The 23,934-nt window shown below is 41.6% G+C and overlaps 1 protein-coding gene across 5 annotated transcripts in view; it reads right to left on the minus strand.

Annotated features, from left to right (window-relative positions):
* LOC123745078 (tyrosine-protein kinase Dnt) overlaps nt 1–23,934 on the minus strand; it is a 316,401-nt gene that overhangs the window by 177,039 nt on the left and 115,428 nt on the right. For 4 of the 5 annotated variants that reach the window (XM_069306249.1, XM_069306250.1, XM_069306248.1 and 1 more), the window contains exon 2: nt 22,156–22,408. The exons of the other annotated variant lie outside the window; for it this stretch is intronic. In XM_069306249.1, the coding sequence (XP_069162350.1) occupies nt 22,156–22,330 (175 nt within the window). In that variant the 5' untranslated portion in view covers nt 22,331–22,408. The remainder of the gene's footprint in view (nt 1–22,155; nt 22,409–23,934) is intronic. 5 annotated transcript variants of the gene reach the window in all.

The following is a 23,934-nucleotide window of genomic DNA, read 5'->3' on the forward strand; positions in this document are numbered from 1 at the left end:
AATTGTATGCTGCTATTTGCTGTTAATAATAATTTGGAAAATAATAATTCAAGTAGTAGCATAATAATTTGAAAATTAGTAATTTAAGTTGTCGCCGATATGATTAATAATAACTAATGTCACTAATACTCACAAAGGAGGTTAGAAATAGCCTAAGCTACTCTATCCCTCTGATATGTATTTTATTGTCTAAATAAACGAACTTGAAATTGAATTAATACTCACGAAAGCAAATATATTTGCTTTAAGGGATCCTTCGTGGATTTGCTGACTAACCTCGTTCTGTATTCATAATGTTGATATAATTCCCTGTAAATATTACAAATCACACAAAAGGCAAAAAAAATGGAGATAATAAACGTGAAAGGCTGTCTTTTATTCAAATAAATAGCATTTCTGTATATTTTATGTGTACGTATCTCGCTTAAAATGAGACCCGGTCATGCGATTCAAGAACTCCTCTTTCGAACGTTCGCCTGAAGTCAAAATAAACTGGCTGTGTGCTGCCAGGCATTAACCCTGTACCACGGGATAGATGTTGGCAGTGACCTTTATCGTGGCCGATGTGGTGTGAACAAAGTAATTAATTGCAGGCGAACATGGGCCGAACGGGCGGATATTTTCCCGCTTGGAATTATTCTGAAAACCTTTCTTGACGCCAGGAAAATTAGGCGAGGCGAGCAAATTCCGCTCGTTGATTGGCTACCCTCGTTTTCTGTGGCTCATTCTTCTTTCTGATTGGCCGAGCTCGTTTTCTGCGGCTAATGGGGTGTTTTCCTCTGAATTAAAGGCTAACAATCAACATTAAGGCGAGCTTTGTTAAATGCATCAGTTATGCCGTTTTGTTTACAATGTATTTCGCTAACTTTTTTGTTGGCAACTGTTGTTGGCCAGGAGTTAGCAGTGAGGGATGAAGCGTACTGTAGGGCAAGTGGTAGTGGTGGTGGTGGTGGTGGTGGTGGTGATGGTGGTGCTGGTGGTGGTGGTGGTGGTGGTGGTGGTGATGGTGGTGCTGGTGGTGCTGGTGGTGCTGGTGGTGGTGGTGGTGGTGGTGGTGGTGGTGGTGGTGGTGCTGGTGCTGGTGCTGGTGGTGGTGGTGGTGATAGTGATAGTGGTGGTGGCGTTTCAAGTGCTGCAGATGTTACCCGAAGTGTGTAAGCTTCCGGTGTTAGTGTTGGAATTATATCCACTCCTAAATCAATCTACCCGATTCCTGTAGTTGCCTTCCGTTTATGGTACAGATATCTCCTGGTCTCCTTTCTCCTTTCATTACTTTACACTTGTTGGGATTCAATTCAAACAACCATTTGTTTGCCTGCTCTTAGAGTTTAAGGTCATCTGGTAATTTACAGCAGTCCTCCTCGGTTTTTGTATTCCTCACCCGCCAAACACACGACGAAACTACGACGTTGCTACGACTTTGGAACAAATGCTAACACATAATAAGTTGTAACAACCAATATAGTTGTAACAACGTTCTAATACGTCATGAGAACGTTATACCAAGATGTAACAACTTTATTACAAGTTGTAACAAGCGGAAAACAGGGACAGTTACGTTGTGTGTTTGCAGGGTCATCACCTTTGCTTCGACTGTAACGACTGACATGTACGAGCTCCCTCACTCGGGTCGCTGGTTCTCATAAATGAGGAAGAGTAGACACCCTGAGACTGAGTCATGGGGCATCTCACCTGTTGCATTCCTCCAACTCGAGACCTCCTCTTTTTGGCGTGACTTTATTTGATGTCCTTCGGGTACTCTATATACAGTTCACCGTTACCCCAGTGATTCTAACCTGCTTCTTCATCTTGTACACAGGTCTCTCATGGTGAACAGTATCATATGCATTTGTTATAATCTAGGATAATGTTGTCTAATCAGCTTTCTTTTCCTGTTTTATTTCCATAACCTTGTCCTAGAACTCAATCAAGTTTGTCAGACAGGACTTTCCCTTTCTAAATCCGTGCAGTCTTTCAACACAAAGTCTGCCCTCGCTAGGATCTCTATCAAACTCAATCTGTAGAAGTATGGCTGAAGCAGCAGTTGGCCCAGCCCCATCATATCACTTCCATTATTTGATTTTACATGTCACATTTGTTTATTTGTATTAATCTACTCAGGTGTGGGGGTGTTTTATATACCCACACACACACACACACACACATTATATATATATATATATATATATATATATATATATATATATATATATATATATATATATATATATATATATATATATATACATATATATATATATACATATATATATACATATATATATATATATAATTCATTAAGAATAGGACAAATATTACTTTTAAACAGAGCAAAACAAATAATTGATAACGTCTTTAACCGTCTTATCAAACCGTCCTTATCACGACTAATTTTACGTCTCTGATAATCAATAATCCTCAGTGGTGTGAGACGGCCAGAAGGAAGGTGGCCCCAAGTTGCGAGATAAGGAGACAGACTAGTCCAACTAAAATTAACAGCAGCAACAACGACAAACTTTGTCGCGAACTTTAAGAAGAGAGTTGTCTTTCACCGAGTTTTGGTGGGAGGTGGAGACTCATTGATCGCCTCAGAGAGAGAGAGAGAGAGAGAGAGAGAGAGAGAGAGAGAGAGAGAGAGAGAGAGAGAGAGAGAGAGAGAGAGAGAGAGAGAGAGAGAGAGAGAGGGAGAGGGGGAGAGGGGGAGAGGGAGAGAGGGAGGGAGAGAGGGAGGGAGAGAGGGAGGGAGAGAGGGAGGGAGAGTCAAAACGTAGATGAAACATCATTTATTATCGTAAGGGCACAAATCAATAAGATTATATCAGCGGCATGTACATACACATGTACATGCTGTATGTACACATATACAAGTCTTCCATGTAGGTGAGTACACACACAACATGTAGGTGAGTACACACACAACAAAGTTTCACAATTTCATAAAAACTTTAGAGATAAATTAATTAACCTTGCAACTGAAGCGGTAGCACAGAACACCTTATAAAGCTTACTTATTTTAAATGGGACCAACGTGTCAGGATTCTAATGTTTGCTCTGGTTATCCATACACGAGAGTTAAACAAGCAAACAAATTTAACAATTACAGACATCAATTAAACAATGTTGAAGTTGCCAAACCTGAATACGAAAAATATTGGTGTCGTCATTGTAAGGAGCCTGTGACAAGAAACAATTCAATGTATAAGTGTCTAAAGTTTGCCCGCTTGGATACCAGGATTCATAAGTGTCAGTAATAAAGCCATTTAATGTTATTCTCCAGCTTCATCTTGCCTTTGCTAGGCCCCAATTATATTTTACTATGGCTCAGGCGCCCCACTACATAGCGGCCACAGAGTCTTGAAAAGTACACAGTGAGATGAGAACGCTCTACCCCAGAAATTGCGAATTATCTATACAAATAATTTTTTAACGCGTTCAATTTACATTCTTCAGAGAGCTGAAGAGTAGGAGAAACAAATAAAAATAAACGAAAGGGTATAACACAACATATATTAATAAAGTGTTAAAATATATACTTATCTAAAAAAAATAAAACATTGGATGCAAATTAGATAATTTTAGAATCGGGAATAATCCTTGGTAAATAATAATTTGAAAATAGTGTTACTGATTTGTAGAAGATGTCGCCAGGCACTACAAGAGAAGTGTGGTTACTGGATTGTTTCAAGTGCAGGTTACACACACACACAAATTTTGTGATTTGTGTGTGGTAAATCTTGCTTTACAGGCTTAATAGAATTCTACGATCAGGTGACAAACATTAAGCAAGAAAGAGAAGGATGGGCGGATTGCATTTTCTTGGACTATCGGAAAGCCTTTGGCACAGTATCCCATAAAAGGCTGATGCATAAGTTGGAGAAACAGGCAGGAGTAACTGATAGGGCGCTCCAGTGGATAAGGGAGTACCTAAGCAATAGGACGCAGAGTTTTACAGTGAGGGGTGAGACCTCAAATTGGGGTGAAGTTACCAGTGAAGTCCCACAGGGCTCTGTACTCGGACCTGTCCTGTTTCTGATATACGTAAATGATCTCCCGGAGGGTATAGACTCATTCCTCTCAATGTTTGCTGACGATGCCAAAATTATGAGAAGGATTAGGACAGAGGAGGACAGCTTGAGGCTTCAAGAAGACCTGGACAAGCTGCAGGAATGGCCGAATGAATGGTTGTTAGAGTTTAACCCAAGCAAATGCAATGTAATGAAGATAGGTGTAGGGAGCAGGAGACCGGATACAAGGTATCATTTGGGAGATGAAATACTTCAAGAGTCGGAGAGAGAAAAAGACTTAGGGGTTGACATCACACCAGACCTGTCTCCTGAAGTTCATATCAAGAGGATAACATCAGCGGCATATGCCAGGTTGGCTAACATAAGAACGGCCTTTAGAAACTTGTGTAAGGAATCTTTCAGAACTTTGTATACCACATATGTCAGACCAATCCTGGAGTATGCGGCTCCAGCATGGAGTCCATATCTAGTCAAGCATAAGACTAAACTGGAAAAGGTTCAAATGTTTGCCACCAGACTAGTCCCCGAACTGAGAGGTATGAACTACGAGGAGAGACTACGGGAATTAAACCTCACTTCGCTGGAAGACAGAATAGTTAGAGGGGACATGATCATCACATACAAGAATCTCAGAGGAATTGATAGGGTAGATAAAGACAGACTATTTACCACAAGGGGCACACGCACTAGGGGACACAGGTGGAAATTGAGTGCCCAAATGAGCCATAGAGACTTTAGAAAGATTTTTTTCAGTGTCAGAGTAGTAGACAAATAGAATGCATTAGGAAGTGATGTGGTGGAGGCTGACTCCATACACAGTTTCAAGTGTAGATGTGATAGAGTCCAGGAACTGCCAGACATGGGCTCATAGATCTTATTCAACGCTCTCTATTTTAACGCTCTACATTTCTCTGTTCTCAATGTTGGCGTTCTAAATTATTCTCAGCGTTTTGTTTCTTTCTGCAAAGAAACAAAACGTAATAGAGCGCCCATCTCTCTCCGCCATTAATTATTTACCAATTACGTTTAAAAACTGGCAGAAATTGGAGGCTTGGGGGAAGCTCTCAGTAATCACGTAATTATAAGAGTTTCCGTTCGGGCTGACAGCCTTCTGTTGTCTGGGGGGGATGGGGGGGACGGCGCCCTCTTGGCCCACTGTGGGGTCGGGTAGTTGGGTCCAGACTCTGGGGAGTGTGAGTGGGGTCTGGCTGTGAGGAAGGTCAAGCTGTGAGGAAGGTCAGCGGGGAATGACTGTTAGGGAGAAGTGTGAAACACATCACAACATTGGAGCTCACCAACAGGTGTCATATTTAAGTCAACATTACCGTCACGAGAACTTGTGATACACCAACTGAAATACTGATTAACTTCTGAGTACATATCATAGTAAGTATTTATATATAAACAATCTGTAACACAGTGTGTGACAATGTTTATACAACATAAGGCAGACAGTTTGCATGTGTTTACCTGCTTGGTATTCTGATTTTGTTGAAGGGAATTCAATCAAACTCCACATGGGTTACCCATTTCAATAAGTAAGGTTAAAGGTTATTCATGGCTTCAGCTCCTGGGCTCCAACTTTAACGATGATTGTTTTGTTTGTCTACAAAATTTACAAATTAAATCTTTTCTCCAGAAATGCTTAACTCACTTTCTATGTTCGAAGCACACATCCTAAAATGCTTCACCTACATACCACACATGATCAACATATCATCACACTATTCAGGTCCTAGTTGCAGCCCGTCCTCATCAACAAAGGCCAAATGCTCGTTAATCCAGCCGCCAAACCACCTTTTTTATGAATAAGAAACGGTTTACACACTTCTCACAACTGATGACGTTCGAACATTTCTCGAACAGTGCTTCGCTGACGACCTCTGTTCGAACAGCAACGCAGTAAATGCTTCACTTACATATTTCAAATATAAATAATCGACAAAAAAATTTAAACACCTAACGTAAGTCTATACATAGAACTTGTATATAATAAAATTAACTGATATGGGAACAAACTTATTTTTAACTCGCATTAAGTAAAAATTGATGAATGTGTCTTGGGGGGACGACCGCTGCTTAGTGAACCAGACCTGAGGACGGACTGAAATGCTTCACCCACGTACCAGAAATACAAGTAACTCCCAGCAGAACCGAAACACCTAACTTAACTCCGTGTAACTATGTACAAAAATATTATACATAATATTCATTTATATTTGAGAAAATAATTAATGAATGCGTCTTTGGGGGTCGGCCGCTGCATGGACAAACATACCCCCGAGGTCGGGTTGTGACTCGATCACCATATTTAGTTTTCTGCGTTAAGTTGAAAGAGGAAACTCTTCCCAGAGACCCGCCGAGATTTGGGAGCGAGGAGGTCCGGAGGCTGCCAGGGAGAAGCGATTGGCCTTCATAACCCACGCACTTCGGGTTCTGGGGGGACCCGGGGACCCGGGTTGGTCGACTCTGGAGACACCAGTAATGGAGACTATGGAGTGATGATGATGATGATGATGATGATGACGAGGTCCGTTTCTGGCCTCGTCATCAGCCACTTTTAATTAAAGAAACCAAAACTGTTCTTAAATGTCTCATGTTTACTTCTTGAAAATCGAGTCATTACTCCCAGGAATCCCCATAATGCCCAACCACCTACTCTCAGCGCGGGATGAGAGTCACACTCTCCATCCGTCACCCAATTTACTCTCCATCTGGCTAGTTAATTGAATTTGAATTTGAAATGTCTCTCAAAGGCGTCTCAGTATCAACGAGGATGGAGTCGTAAGTGAGAGCATCGTCTTGCTTCTTCAGTAGCTCCTTCAGCTGCCTTCATATTATGCATCTCTCTCTATGAGCGTACTAAACATGGCCTCATACACATTACGTCTCAATTTGGTCGTTTGTCCGTATGGCCGAAAATGGACGTAAATTGAAAATGAAAAATAATTGTAAATAAATTTAGGATTTTTATTTTTTTTCCAAAATAGCAAGTTAAGGGTCCTCAGGTGGGTTAGGAGGCAGGAAGGTCTCCTAAAGTTTCAAAACGTCATGAAAGCTGTTAATTAAAAGTTTTCTCTCCTAACCTTACCGAGTATGCCGGAGGACTCAAAATAGAAATCGGGACAGTACTTCATTTTCGTGAGCCGATTTCATTTCAAATTACATCAGTTTTTGACCATGGCGCGCATACAAATGAAAAGCGACGCAACTGTAAGAGGACGGGTTGTACACAAAGAAAGAATGAAACGAAAATTCCAAACGCTTTCATTTCATTCTTCCTTTCTGGATATACATATGCATAACTGAATCATCAGTTTTTTGTGTTTTCTTTCATATGATTCCACACACACACACACACACACCATAAATATAAGTGAATTTTGGAGAACTGATATTTCCACTACCACCGACAGTGAAGAAAAACATAAGAAAGAGAAAATTCGTGTTAGAATTATTAATCTTACCTTTTCGGTCAACACACACACACACACATACATAATATAGATATATATATAAATATACATATATATATATATTATATTATATATATATATATTATATATATATATATATATATATATATATATATATATGTCGTACCTAGTAGCCAGAACGCACTTCTCAGCCTACTATGCAAGGCCCGATTTGCCTAATAAGCCAAGTTTTCATGAATTAATTGTTTTTCGACTACCTAACCTACCTAACCTAACCTAACATAACTTTTTCGGCTACCTAACCTAACCTAACCTATAAAGATAGGTTAGGTTAGGTTAGGTAGGGTTGGTTAGGTTCGGTCATATATCTACGTTAATTTTAACTCCAATAAAAAAAATTGACCTCATACATAATGAAATGGGTAGCTTTATCATTTCATAAGAAAAAAATTAGAGAAAATATATTATTTCAGGAAAACTTGGCTTATTAGGCAAATCGGGCCTTGCATAGTAGGCTGAGAAGTGCATTCTGGCTACTAGGTACGACATATATATATATATATATATATATATATATATATATATATATATATATATATATATATATATATTATTAAATATGACCGAAAAAGTAAGATTAATAATTCTAACACGAATTTTCTCAATCTTTCGTACATTACGCTTCACTGTTGGAGGTAAATCAAAAATCACTTCTCCAAAATTCATTTTTATTTCTAGTCTGACGCGACACGGGTGCGTTTCGTAAAACTTATTACATTTTCAAAGACTTCACAAATACACAACTGATTAGAACTTACGTATCTCTGATTTTATATCTACATTTGAGTGAGGTGGGAGGGGTGATGTGGCATTAACACAAGACAGAACAAGAGGGGATATTAATAGGGTATAGGAGGAAAGGGTCCTGAAAGATATTGTTAATAGAAACGTTATCCCTACAGACAAAAATCAGAGGATACAACTGACGATTTACTATAAAACCAGAAAAACGGCCAGCCAACTCATGAGAAACTCTCCAGACACAAAACAGAACGCTTTAAAAGAGACTAACGTCGTCTATGCCTTCAAATGCCCACTTGGGGACTGTAAGCTCCAAAAAACCCAGTATATAGGCAAGACAACAACATCTCTTTCTAGGCGTTTAACGATCCATAAGCAACAGGGCTCCATTAAGGAACATATAATCTCTTCCCATAACCAAACCATCGCCAGAGAAATCCTAGTAAACAACACAGAAATCATCGATAGATACAGCGATAGCAGGCGGCTTGACGTTTGCGAGGCACTACACATCAAGAAGTCAACACCAGCAATCAACAGCCAATTATTGCACAACTATATTCTACCCACCTCAAGACTCCGCTCCAATATAGAAGCATCAAGAAATATGGACCAATAGGCTTTCTACAAACACTTCTATTCAATACCCATTGTTTCTGTTCTGTCTTGTGTTGATACTTTTAATACCCTATTAATATCCCCTCTTGTTCTGTCTTGTGTTAATGCCACATCACCCCTCCCACCTCACTCAAATGTAGATATAAAATCAGAGATACGTAAGTTCTAATCAGTTGTGTATTTGTGAAGTCTTTGAAAATGTAATAAGTTTTACGAAACGCGCCCGTGTCGCGTCAGACTAGAAATAAAAATGAATTTTGGAGAAGTGATTTTTGATTTACCTGCAACAGTGAAGCGTAATGTACGAAAGATTGAGAAAATTCGTGTTAGAATTATTAATCTTACTTTTTCGGTCATATTTAATAATATATGTCTACAGGAAAGACTGCTACCAAAATATACTAATATTATATATATATATATATATATATATATATATATATATATATATATATATATATATATATATATATGTCGTACCTAGTAGCCAGAACGCACTTCTCAGCCTAATATGCAAGGCCCGATTTGCCTAATAAGCCAAGTTTTCATGAATTAATATATTTTTTCTAATTTTTTTCTTATGAAATGATAAAGCTACCCATTTCATTATGTATGAGGTCAATTTTTTTTAATGGAGTTAAAATTAACGTAGATATATGACCGAACCTAACCAACCCTACCTAACCTAACCTATCTTTATAGGTTAGGTTCGGTTAGGTAGCAGAAAAAGTTAGGTTAGGTAGGTTAGGTAGTCGAAAAAACATTAGTTCATGAAAACTTGGCTTATTAGGCAAATCGGGCCTTGCACAGTAGGCTGAGAAGTGTGTTCTGGCTACTAGGTACGACATATATATATATATATGTCGTACCTAGTAGCCAGAACTCACTTTTTGGCCTACTATTCAAGGCCCGATTTGCCTAATGAGCCAAGTTTTCCTGAATTAATACATTTTTTCTAATTTTTTTCTTATGAAATGATAAAGCTACCCATTTCATTATGTATGAGGTCATTTTTTTTTTATTGGAGTTAAAATTAACATAGATATATGACCGAACCTAACCAACCCTACCTAACCTAACCTAACCTATCTTTATAGGTTAGGTTTGGTTAGGTAGCCGAAAAAGTTAGATTAGGTTAGGTTAGGTAGGTTAGGTAGTCGAAAAACAATTAATTCATGAAAACTTGGCTTATTAGGCAAATCGGGCCTTGCATAGTAGGCTGAGAAGTGCGTTCTGGCTATTAGGTACGACATATATATATATATATATATATATATATATATATATATATATATATATATATATATATATATATATATGCGAACAAGCCTGAATGGTCCCCAGGACATATGCAACTGAAAACTCACACCCCAGAAGTGACTCGAACCCATACTCCCAGAAGCAACGCAACTGGTATGTACAAGACGCCTTAATCCACTTGACCATCACGACCGGACATAATGAGGTGATAGCCGAGGCTATTTGAACCACCCCACCGCCGGCACTCGGATAGTTATCTTGGGCATAGCATTTTACCAAATCACCTCATTCTTTGGGGCAACACGTGAGGAACACAAATGCGAACAAGCCTGAATGGTCCCCAGGACATATGCAACTGAAAACTCACACCCCAGAAGTGACTCGAACCCATACTCCCAGAAGCAACGCAACTGGTATGTACAAGACGCCTTAATCCACTTGACCATCACGACCGGACATAATGAGGTGATAGCCGAGGCTATTTGAACCACCCCACCGCCGGCACTCGGATAGTTATCTTGGGCATAGCATTTTACCAAATCACCTCATTCTTTGGGGCAACACGTGAGGAACACAAATGCGAACAAGCCTGAATGGTCCCCAGGACATATGCAACTGAAAACTCACACCCCAGAAGTGACTCGAACCCATACTCCCAGAAGCAACGCAACTGGTATGTACAAGATGCCTTAATCCTCATTATGTCCGGTCGTGATGGTCAAGTGGATTAAGGCGTCTTGTACATACCAGTTGCGTTGCTTCTGGGAGTATGGGTTCGAGTCACTTCTGGGGTGTGAGTTTTCAGTTGCATATGTCCTGGGGACCATTCAGGCTTGTTCGCATTTGTGTTCCTCACGTGTTGCCCCAAAGAATGAGGTGATTTGGTAAAATGCTATGCCCAAGATAACTATCCGAGTGCCGGCGGTGGGGTGGTTCAAATAGCCTCGGCTATCACCTCATTATGTCCGGTCGTGATGGTCAAGTGGATTAAGGCGTCTTGTACATACCAGTTGCGTTGCTTCTGGGAGTATGGGTTCGAGTCACTTCTGGGGTGTGAGTTTTCAGTTGCATATGTCCTGGGGACCATTCAGGCTTGTTCGCATTTGTGTTCCTCACGTGTTGCCCCAAAGAATGAGGTGATTTGGTAAAATGCTATGCCCAAGATAACTATCCGAGTGCCGGCGGTGGGGTGGTTCAAATAGCCTCGGCTATCACCTCATTATGTCCGGTCGTGATGGTCAAGTGGATTAAGGCGTCTTGTACATACCAGTTGCGTTGCTTCTGGGAGTATGGGTTCGAGTCACTTCTGGGGTGTGAGTTTTCAGTTGCATATGTCCTGGGGACCATTCAGGCTTGTTCGCATTTGTGTTCCTCACGTGTTGCCCCAAAGAATGAGGTGATTTGGTAAAATGCTATGCCCAAGATAACTATCCGAGTGCCGGCGGTGGGGTGGTTCAAATAGCCTCGGCTATCACCTCATTATGTCCGGTCGTGATGGTCAAGTGGATTAAGGCGTCTTGTACATACCAGTTGCGTTGCTTCTGGGAGTATGGGTTCGAGTCACTTCTGGGGTGTGAGTTTTCAGTTGCATATGTCCTGGGGACCATTCAGGCTTGTTCGCATTTGTGTTCCTCACGTGTTGCCCCAAAGAATGAGGTGATTTGGTAAAATGCTATGCCCAAGATAACTATCCGAGTGCCGGCGGTGGGGTGGTTCAAATAGCCTCGGCTATCACCTCATTATGTCCGGTCGTGATGGTCAAGTGGATTAAGGCGTCTTGTACATACCAGTTGCGTTGCTTCTGGGAGTATGGGTTCGAGTCACTTCTGGGTTGTGAGTTTTCAGTTATATATATATATATATATATATATATATATATATATATATATATATATATATATATATATATATATATATATATATATATATATATATATATGTCGTACCTAATAGCCAGAACTCACTTCTCAGCCTACTATTCAAGGCCCGATTTGCCTAATAAGCCAAGTTTTCATGAATTAATGTTTTTTCGTCTACCTAACCTACCTAACCTAACCTAACCTAGCTATTTTTGGCTACCTAACCTAACCTTACCTATAAATATAGGTTAGGTTAGGTTAGGTAGGGTTGGTTAGGTTCAGTCATATATCTACGTTAATTTTAACTCCAATAACAAAAAATTGACCTCATACATAGAGAAAAGGGTTGCTTTATCATTTCATAAGAAAAAAAATATAGTAAATATATTAATTCAGGAAAACTTGGCTTATTAGGCAAATCGGGCCTTGAATAGTAGGCTGAGAAGTGAGTTCTGGCTACTAGGTACGACATATATATATATATATATATATGCGGAAAATCCACAGAGAAATATGAAATGAGGTGAACGTTTCGGCTTTGTTAAAGCCTTTGTCAACACCAGACTGACTAAGGAGAAGGGAGAAGGGGGAGGATATATAGGCCGACACCTGACCAACCCATCCCTAGGGTTGGTCAGGTGTAATTAACCAAAATCAGGTATAGCTTAGCTTAAAATGGTCAAAGAGGATTAAGCGGTCAGAGAATAAGGATGAAAGATTAAAGAAAAGCCTCATGAACACACAATATATGAATAATATTGTGTGTTCATGAGGCTTTTCTTTAATCTTTCATCCTTATTCTCTGACCGCTTAATCCTCTTTGACCATTTTAAGCTAAGCTATACCTGATTTTGGTTAATTACACCTGACCAACCCTAGGGATGGGTTGGTCAGGTGTCGGCCTATATATCCTCCCCCTTCTCCCTTCTCCTTAGTCAGTCTGGTGTTGACAAAGGCTTTAACAAAGCCGAAACGTTCACCTCATTTCATATTTCTCTGTGGATTTTCCGCATAAAATGATCAGTGTTTTGTGATCGTCAATTGCATATATATATATATATATATATATATATATATATATATATATATATATATATATATATATATATATATATATATATATATATATATATATGTCGTACCTAGTAGCCAGAACGCACTTATCAGCCTACTATGCAAGACCCGATTTGCCTAATAAGCCAAGTTTTCCTGAATAAATATATTTTCTCTAATTTTTTTCTCGTGAAATAATAAATCTACCCATTTCATTATGAATGAGGTCATTTTTTTATATTAGAGTTAAAATTAACGTAGATATATGACCGAACCTAACCAACCCTACCTAACCTAACCTAACCTATCTTTATAGGTTAGGTTAGGTTAGGTAACCGAAAAAGTTAGGTTAGGTTAGGAAGGTTAGGTAGTCGAAAAACAATTAATTCACGAAAACTTGGCTTATTAGGCAAATCGGGCCTGGCATAGTAGGCTGAGAAGTGCGTTCTGGCTACTAGGTACGACATATATATATATATATATATATATATATATATATATATATATATATATATATATATATATATATATATATATATATATATATATATATATATATATTTGTATTAACATAAAATTAATTATTCATATGCAAAATATATAACAAATGTCCTATATTTTCAAAATGTGTTATTCTGACCCTAATCTTTAATAAGCTCTAGCAGTATTTAAATTTCACTTCATTAAAATTAAATCAGAATCGCTTTGAAACATCAGATTTCACTGGAAAAGCTTAATTTGTTCATAATATAAAAACAGGTCTATGAATCACTTCAAAAACACGGGATATGTGATATTTTATTATTTTCACGGGAACACCGTCCTTTATAGCCGGCCATCAAAGCTAACGAGTAGACCGTTCAATACAGAGCACAGTTGACGCTGGTCTGAATGCTAACTTCATCATCGAATATGACAGTTTACTGACGGAACCGGACAGTAAATTGTTGAGAGGTAATAACCGGGGAATGTACAGCCCGCGTCACAGAACTGCCGATGGAAACTTTAAATAGAACTTCCGGTGGAGTGTAACATGTACCCCTGGGACAGTAACATGTACCCCTGGTACAGTAACATGTACCCTGGTACAGTAACATGTACCCCTGGTACTGTAACATGTCCCACTGGTACAGTAACATGTACCCCTGGTACTGTAACATGTACCCCTGGTACTGTAACATGTACCCCTGGTACAGTAACATGTCCCACTGGTACAGTAACATGTACCCCTGGTACTGTAACATGTACCCCTGGTACTGTAACATGTACCCCTGGTACAGTAACATGTACCCCTGGTACAGTAACATGTACCCCTGGTACAGTAACATGTCCCACTGGTACTGTAACATGTGCCCCTGGTACAGTAACATGTACCCCTGGTACTGTAACATGTACCCCTGGTACAGTAACATGTACCCCTGGTACTGTAACATGTACCCCTGGTACTGTAACATGTACCCCTGGTACTGTAACATGTACCCCTGGTACTGTAACATGTACCCCTGGTACTGTAACATGTACCCCTGGTACAGTAACATGTCCCACTGGTACTGTAACATGTACCCCTGGTACAGTAACATGTACCCCTGGTACAGTAACATGTACCCCTGGTACAGTAACATGTACCCCTGGTACTGTAACATGTCCCACTGGTACTGTAACATGTACCCCTGGTACAGTAACATGTACCCCTGGTACAGTAACATGTACCCCTGGTACAGTAACATATCCCACTGGTACTGTAACATGTACCCCTGGTACTGTAACATGTCCCACTGGTACAGTAACATGTACCCCTGGTACAGTAACATGTCCCACTGGTACTGTAACATGTCCCACTGGTACAGTAACATGTACCCCTGGTACAGTAACATGTCCCACTGGTACTGTAACATGTCCCACTGGTACTGTAACATGTCCCACTGGTACTGTAACATGTCCCACTGGTACTGTAACATGTCCCACTGGTACTGTAACATGTACCCCTGATACAGTAACATGTACCCCTGATACAGTAACATGTACCCCTGGTACTGTAACATGTACCCCTGGTACAGAAACATGTACCCCTGGTACAGTAACATGTACCCCTGGTACAGTAACATGTACCCCTGGTACAGTAACATGTCCCACTGGTACAGTAACATGTACCCCTGGTACTGTAACATGTACCCCTGGTACAGTAACATGTACCCCTGGTACAGTAACATGTCCCACTGGTACAGTAACATGTACCCCTGGTACAGTAACATGTCCCACTGGTACAGTAACATGTACCCCTGGTACAGTAACATGTACCCCTGGTACAGTAACATGTCCCACTGGTACAGTAACATGTACCCCTGGTACTGTAACATGTACCCCTGGTACAGTAACATGTACCCCTGATACTGTAACATGTACCCCTGATACAGTAACATGTACCCTAGTCACGTAACACGTACCCTGGCACCGTGTAAGTGTGAGAGAAGGCAGCCAAGTGTGACTGGAGGTTCGCTTGCTCTCAAGCAAGACTTTCTCCCGCAGTAACTCCAGTTATAAACAAAATGTAATGTAATGAAGGTCGGCGTAGGGAGCAGGAGACCAGATACAAGGTATCATTTGGGAGTTGGAAAAGATATCAAGTATTCAAGTAGTCAAAAGTTGTCGTTCTCTTATTCACATGTTTATGGTGTCACTTCGCCTTGCAACACTTAGAAACCCTTTCCCTTCCCTTCACATTTAAACTAAAAAAAAATCCCCAAAATACTTTTCGTGTCTTTGATACATAACTCATCTTTCCTCAAACTTGCACACTTCGCATTAATTTGGTTCACACACTGGCCCTCTCGCTTCAGACGCTGCTGGTGTTGTGTTCTCTGTTGCTCTTAATTATTGCAGTCTTCAAAACTTCAGGAAAGTTGGCCGTACTCTCAATGGCAGACTTAAAGCACACTAGTAATTATCAACAGAAGGCGCCAAGCCGGGAAAACTGTGTTTTAAACTTGCAAACCAAACAATGCTGTGTGTTATTAGGGGCTCTAATCATCCAGTAGATTGGTCTTCGCAAATAATCTTTCCTGCTTCTACTCTTCACAGACGCCATCTTGTTGAACCAGCTCTCATTCACAATATGAACCACTTTGTTGTGGTTCATGCGTCATGTGGTTCATGCGTCATGCGGTTCATGCGTCATGCCGTTCACGCGTCATGCGGTTCACGGGTCATGTGGTTCACGCGTCATGCGGTTCATATGTCATGCGGTTCACGGGTCTAGCCCCAACTCTTGGACAAACACTTTTATAGACAAGATACAGCTGCTGGTGACGTCTACAACATCGAGTCTTTTAAATCAGGTTTACATAAAATTTGTGTAATTGGACGAAAGTGTTATGTTAAAATAAATACTGGAAAACTTGAAAAAATATAGTATTCTGTATAATCATCAAAGGACACTGTCACTACAGTAATCAGCAAAGCACATTAAATTTTACAGTCCAGCGGACGCTAGATGTAATGTATAAAACTTTAAATAATTTTATGCAGTGTATCAGAGACTCTTAAACATATTTTTTACTGAGCACCTTACCCCTGAGTAGCGAGCTTTGGGCGACTAAATGCAAAGCTATTTTCCAAGTTTTCTTTTCACTTGTTGCTAATGAATTCTTCAATTCGGTGACCAAAAAGATGCGGATGTTTGTGCGTTCTCCGCATCCGATTACGGTAATTTTATTTGTGTCGATTTTTCAGATTTTTTGACGAGGGAGAAAATTAAAGAGGACCCAGTAAAAATAAGTATTAAATTTTATCATCAAGTGCCCTTTCGTTGGAGTAAGGTTCTTGATGTAAAACTATTTACAATAAAATATTATAGACCTTTCACACCGCCCCACAGAAGCAGTTCGTCGCCTTCAAGGGAACTCGCTCTGAATGCGATGTTTGTAAACTACTTACATTTACTTAAAATTACGGGACTCAGCGTAGGTATTTAAATCCTCCAAAGGAAACAAATACACGCCGGAGAGCCAACAACACGATCCAATCCTCCTCCAGAGCTCTCAGCGACTCATTCAGCACCATTTCCGCGAAGCTTTTCACTCGCTAAGCTTCCTCTTCCACAGTTATTATCTCCTTCAGCTCAATTTAAGCTCACTTCACGAGCTGATGCGCTTCCCCAGCCTCCCGCCGTCACACCAAGCACTCTTTGATCACCACATTACCCGCAGAAAGCCACCGTCTCAAGGTATATCTTTGATCACCAACTTGCACTGGAAACGAACCCCAAAATGGGAAAATTTAGAATAATCCGCGAACTTCATTTGAATTCGTCGAGAAAGGGCAGTCTGTATTAATTCAATGATCAGAGCCCTGTCTTTCCACTCATTGTCAAATGATATTGTCCACCGGTGAATTAAGACTTAAAAATTATCGAATGAGATTCAATGGAAGAAAATTTGGCGGCTAAAGTGGAGAGGTCGGGCACATGAAGTCAACAAGAGGCGGGGCGGACTGAGACCACCTTCCGGAATGTGTGATTGTTGACAGTCAGGTGAGGTGTTGTTGCTCCCGAGGCTCCTGTGTCCCACCGTTCAAGGGGCCAGGCTCTCGCTCCCTGCCTTGCTTCCAAGACGTCTTTGCCTGCCAGGTGGCCTGCCAGGTGGCCTGCCAGGTGGCCTGCCAGGTGGCCTGTCAGGTGGCCTGCCAGGTGGCCTGCCAGGTGGCCTGTCAAGTGGCCTGTCAGGTGGCCTGCCAGCCAGATTGCCAGCCAGATTGCCAGCCAGCTTGCCAGCCAACTTGCCAGCCAGCTTGCCAGCCAGCTTGCCAGCCAGCATACCAGTATCTTCCTGCATGTCTGATTATCTGCCGGCTGGTTCGTTGATCTAGAAATTATCGAGTATAAAGTTTTTATTGTTGACCACATACAGTGTTTTTGGTTTAAATCTTATTACTCTGGCTTTTTCTTCCGGTGATGTTAAAATAGCCGTAGGTAATGTCTCTTGACACCCAGCTAACATTTGTAGCTTTTTATAACGAAGAGTTGATCAAGTCCCTGCTTCTCACACCTTGAATCAAGTGATGTCTTTGTTTTTCTTATATGTACATCTATTTATTTAATCTGATATGCCTCTCAATTCTATCTTCTGTATATACACTGTACTCACTCTCTCTCTCCCCCTCCCCCTCCCCCTCTCCCTCTCCCTCCCTCTCTCCCTCTCGTCTCCTGAACGTACTATAATGGAGGTATGCAACAAATGGGTCTATCAGCTCTAGCGACCGCCAACAATGACCCGCGTTTCTCTCCTCCTGACTTTAAATTATCTATTTAGTCCCATGTCTCCTCTTCTCCCAACAGTGCTCCTCCTCCTCCTCCATTATTTATCCACTATCCCCACATTTCGCTCTCAAGTTCTAACCACTGTTGAGTTTATTACAGTTCTCTTGTGTATTTTTGTATTCCGTATTAATTTGTTTCTTTCTTCGGATTATCATTCATAAGGGCATAATTATGTATTTATTAAGCACCAACAACTCTCTCGCACACTCCACACTACCCTCATATCTTTTTCCTTCCCTCCCATGCTCTTTCTTACGTTCCTCTCACCCTCCCTCCCTCCTACCCTCTCTCCCTGAGACTTACTGCTGTGCTGCCACCATCACGGTGGAAGGTAACGAAACTATGCGAAAATTTTCGCCTCATTTCATCCCAATGAGTTTTATTTTTCGTCAAATAGCTAATACTTTGGAGCCGGAGACCTCGTCCCTGAGGAGACGGGTGCGACCCACTTCCTAACCCGAGCTGATATGGCTGAACATGATGTTGTGAAACTCCTCATCCACAGTAATGAGAGAGAGACTGAAAGGTTTAATCTGATCTCGATCAACAAGATTCTTAACACTGTAAAAAGTATAATATCCTACAGATGTAGTTAAGGAACTCCCAGTGAGATAATTTATGGTGACAGACTGTGGATCAGACCCAGAGATGATACACGCAATTAGGTCTGGTAATAGTAATTGACTATACTTTCAGTGGCTGACCTCACTTTATGCTCGACTCGCTACGAAACAAGTCACGAGGCCTACCGTCGTAGTCTCGGGTGCAGCTACCGATAATGGCTGCACCTGAGGTGATAGTAAGCAGTCTTAATTATATTAAACTTCACAAAGACCATTACGGGCTATCTTGAGAGGTTATCTTGAGATGATTTCGGGGCTTTTTTTAGTGTCCCCGCGGCCCGGTCCTCGACCAGGCCTCCACCCCCAGGAAGCAGCCCGTGACAGCTGACTAACACCCAGGTACCTATTTTACTGCTAGGTAACAGGGGCATAGGGTGAAAGAAACTCTGCCCATTGTTTCTCGCCGGCGCCTGGGATCGAACCCAGGACCACAGGATCACAAGTCCAGCGTGCTGTCCGTTCGGCCGACCGGCTCCCGGCTGTTCATACCCATGCCACCTCTTGGGTGGCTTAATCTTCATCACAAAAGCCAGAGGAGTTTGTGACCATAAGTCACACCAACGTGCAGGAATGATGTAAGTAGGAGCTGAGGTCCACCTTACTCCAGCTCTGGTCAAAGCACCATTTGTAAATATTTAAATTGATGTAAATAACTTTGTATAATATTCACATGCCTTAAAGTAATGTCTCGTCCAAACGAAAATAAATAATAAAATATGTTTATGTTTCCTACTCCATCTACCAGAGACTGTCAATAGAACTCTCCACCTGGTTCAAAAGACTGTCCTGGAACCACCTCAAAGTAATTATTTTGAGAATGAATAATTAACTGTAATTACGCATATTTTTGGATTACACTAGGGCACTAATTTATACCAGATTTTCAGACTATTGGATAAGAAAGAAATGACTCCTTGACCCTATTGTCAAGAATGGACGGGTTCTGGCAAGTCAATCCATTCAAGCTGCAGGAGCCTCTATAGGTACAGTATTCAATCCATAATAGCGTGGTGTAATAGTCTGTATATCGGACATTCACATCATAATAGATTACACAGAACAATATATAACACTCACAGTTACAGTACAGAGTACTGTATCTCGAACTTTGTCCTGGTCTTATATAATATCACTTTATATGCAGTAATTCCTTAATAGACATTCTAATAAGAGAAAATGTAAGGAGTGGTGAGCTGTAAGAGCCATCAACCCGTGTCTGGCATCACACACTAACACACCTTCCCCTCACAACGTCATCATGGTCCACGAAGGACCGAAGCGAGCGTCACTTACTCAATTTTCAGATGTATGGGCTGAGAGTCTAGCTTTCAGCCCCGCAGCTGTGACTGTGTGTGTAGCTGTAAAGGTCCAGGGCGGCAGTGTGCCCAGTCACCCAGGCGCCCCACGTGCCCCCCAACACGGGTAAAGAGTCACGCCGTATATTTACCGCATGTTACACGCACGGTGCTACAGAATAATGTCATATTAAATGTATAAACAATTCATATCTTGCAATAAGAAATTATCTGGTAAAATAACGCAAGACTGACTGTAGCCTCTTTACTTTAGTTACCCAATGGCAGTTTATGGAGCATGTGTTGTTCAGCGATTCAGTGATTACAATGTTTTTAACGGACTTAATTACATAGAATCTTGTTTGGTTTATTTGTTTATGGTCAAATAATGATAATTTTTAAATACAGAAAATGGAGAACAAAATTGAAAATTATTCACACAATATTCCCAACAGGATATATGGGACATTACTGGGTCATTTATATAAATTATCAATAATAAAATAATTATTAAAGTAATAACAGAATAACATTGTCACACAATAAACCCGGCAGCCAACACACTCCCCACAACACGTCTTCACATAGGTCGCATTTTTTATTTACTCGACCAAACCGTTAAAATCACGACGTATTAGTATTAAATAAAACACTGTATTATTAACGTGTTTATGCATCGGCCTCGAAAGGTTGAGTTTGTTGCTTGGACTCGTGCATTGGTGGTGAGGCGAAACACCACAGGCTGGACCACCTGCAGCCTCTCAGCAACAATAGTCTGCTTGCCCACGTCATCTACCAGGGGAAAGTACTATAGTTCCAAACTCCTGACACTCAACAACTTACCCAAAGCTTACTTTAACCTGAGAAAAATGATTTTGCTGTTTACCCCAGTTTAATGTTGGATTATAGTTCAGGATTGTTAATGTTACGAAGGTGGTCATTCGTCCTCCTGTCACTTCTCAGTGTGAAATATTTGTTATCCACGAACAAATCCACAAGGGTCGTGACGAGGATTCGAAGGATTCGGAATCATGGATTGTGGATTCGAAATCCACAAGGCCCTTGTGGATTTGTTCATTGATGCATCACCATATTGTGATTTCTGTGTGTAATTTGTTATCCAGTTATGTATCTTGTTGACAAGTGTTGGGTATCTACATGTATCAATACATCAATGATTGTAACAACATGTGTCTTTTCTGTGTTCAAAAATACACAGGTAATTATGTTATTAGATTCTTTCTTCATTTATATTTTAGAGAAATTATGTTAATTTTTCCGTTGAATCACTGTTTTCCTTTCATTACTTAAATCACCTATTAAGTATCTGTATGTCTTGGGAACTTAAAGACCGTTGGTTTCTAGCATAGTGAGGCCTGAGTCGTCCTGATCACAACCACACCAACACACCTGGTTAAAACGGTCGTTGGTGTACTAGATGATGTCTCGTTTAGACGTAATGAGACCTACAACCTCTCTGACCTGCTCTTTATCACCAGACGGTCCACGTGACCAAGATCTCTGTCTGGCATCATTATTTTAGTCATTATTTATATAAGAGTTCTGACATTTCCTCTCTGCCTCACATAATTACAATGAATTATATATATTAAACTTACCTACGCCAGCTTGAACAGCATTCTCCTCTGCCAGCACCACTACCCATAACCCCCGTCTGACAGAACACATTCCAACACCATACCAAAACTAACCCCACCTTTGGAGGCCTGGTCGACGATCGGGCCGCGGGGACGCTAAGCCCCGGAAGCACATCAAGGTAACCTCAAGGTAACCTTACCCCATCCCACCAATACCCCCACCCACAGACCCCTCCACCCCCCACCAGTACCAACTACTGTGCAGTACTCACCCAGGACACGCTTGGTCTCCTCGCTCGTCATGTAGAGGTCAATGTTGCCGGCGGTGTTGTGAGGCAGGAACACTGCCATCGCCACCACCACCACTGCCGCCGCCCACCACCGCCCGCGGCACCGCCACCCGCCGCGCCGCCTGCCGCCGCTGGCTACCGCAGCAGCTGGTCCCATGGTGGCCTCATTGGAGGGGTGGCACCATGGTGGGTGGGGCGAGGGCAGGGCAGGGCGCCCCAGGACTCATGCCACGCGCTGCACCAGAGAGAGAAGAGGAAGATATGTTACATTATGAGTGACACATGAGGCGTTGACACCCACCAGGTGTGTCCCTTACATACACCAACACGCACACAAGCCCACGTGCACGCACACAAGCCCACGTGCACGCACACAAGCCCACGTGCACGCACACGCAGGCACACACACCAACACATCCACTATTACACAATGGTCAACAGCCAAAATGTTTCTGAACCAAATGAAGTCAATCTCTACTAATTATGGGTCACCGAGAACGGAAATGATGTGGACACTGTAGATTAGTTCTAGTTTTCCTCCAAGACGAGTCTTAAAGTTGATTTATTTAAGACTCGCCTTAGAGGAAACAGTAATGAGTGTTTTACTATCAGTTCCACTGGGTTATGCATGAGGGAACTTATGACAACATGAAGCAGCTTTTGAGGTTCATAAACGATGACCAACGTCTGTAGCAGCTCTGTGGCGTCCTGAAGGCTGGACTATATCATCTCATCTTAATTAAGGCTTAAGGTAAATGGAGTCTCTAACTAAGTAGATGACTGATAACTAGAGATATTACCTTAATAAAATAAAATACAATGGCAAATACATGGGAAAGGTTAATCTTCTTGTTTAGTGAGCTGTTCACTTGAGACAGTTAAGCAGGTCCCAGTTGTGTCTGTGGTACAAGTGACAGGATGAGCAATCCAGCGGGGTTTCTTCCTATTGGGGAGTGTTGTACATGCTGCTATGGCGGTGTGTCCACTCACAGGATGAGTGGCGCTGCCCAATACTGTCACTATGGCGGTGTGTTCACTCACAGGATGAGTGGCGCTGTCCAATACTGTCACTATGGCGGTGTGTCCACTCACAGGATGAGTGGCGCTGCCCAATACTGTCACTATGGCGGTGTGTTCACTCACAGGATGAGTGGCGCTGCCCAATACTGTCACTATGGCGGTGTGTCCACTCACAGGATGAGTGGCGCTGCCCAATACTGTCACTATGGCGGTGTGTCCACTCACAGGATGAGTGGCGCTGCCCAATACTGTCACTATGGCGGTGTGTCCACTCACAGGATGAGTGGCGCTGGCCAATACTGTCACTATGGCGGTGTGTCCACTCACAGGATGAGTGGCGCTGCCCAATAAACTCGCCCCTCGGGGTAAAATTAAATTAAAATAATCATCAAGGCTTGTAACAGTGTGAGGTCTCCTCCACCCCCCCCCCCTCTTGCCCCCCCATCGTCTTCCACTTCAATCCTGACCCCCTCCCCCCCCACCTCAGCTAGAGGCAAGGAGGTCGTGTTTACCCAGCTGTTGCCGGCGTCTGAGGGAGGCATAACTCACTACCCCTTAACCGGCACCCACAAACCTCCTTCCTCACTACTGTCGACCACCACCGGGGCCAAAATTACCTCCAATCTTCATTATATTTTATCGCTCATCGTACCGTATAATCTCTCGAACCCAGACCCCCTCCCCACACCCCCAACCACCCCTTGCATCCCACCCCACCCAAAAATAGCCAAACATGTCAAG

This window comes from Procambarus clarkii, chromosome 57 (assembly GCF_040958095.1).
Source record: "Procambarus clarkii isolate CNS0578487 chromosome 57, FALCON_Pclarkii_2.0, whole genome shotgun sequence".
Lineage (NCBI taxonomy): Eukaryota > Metazoa > Arthropoda > Malacostraca > Decapoda > Cambaridae > Procambarus > Procambarus clarkii.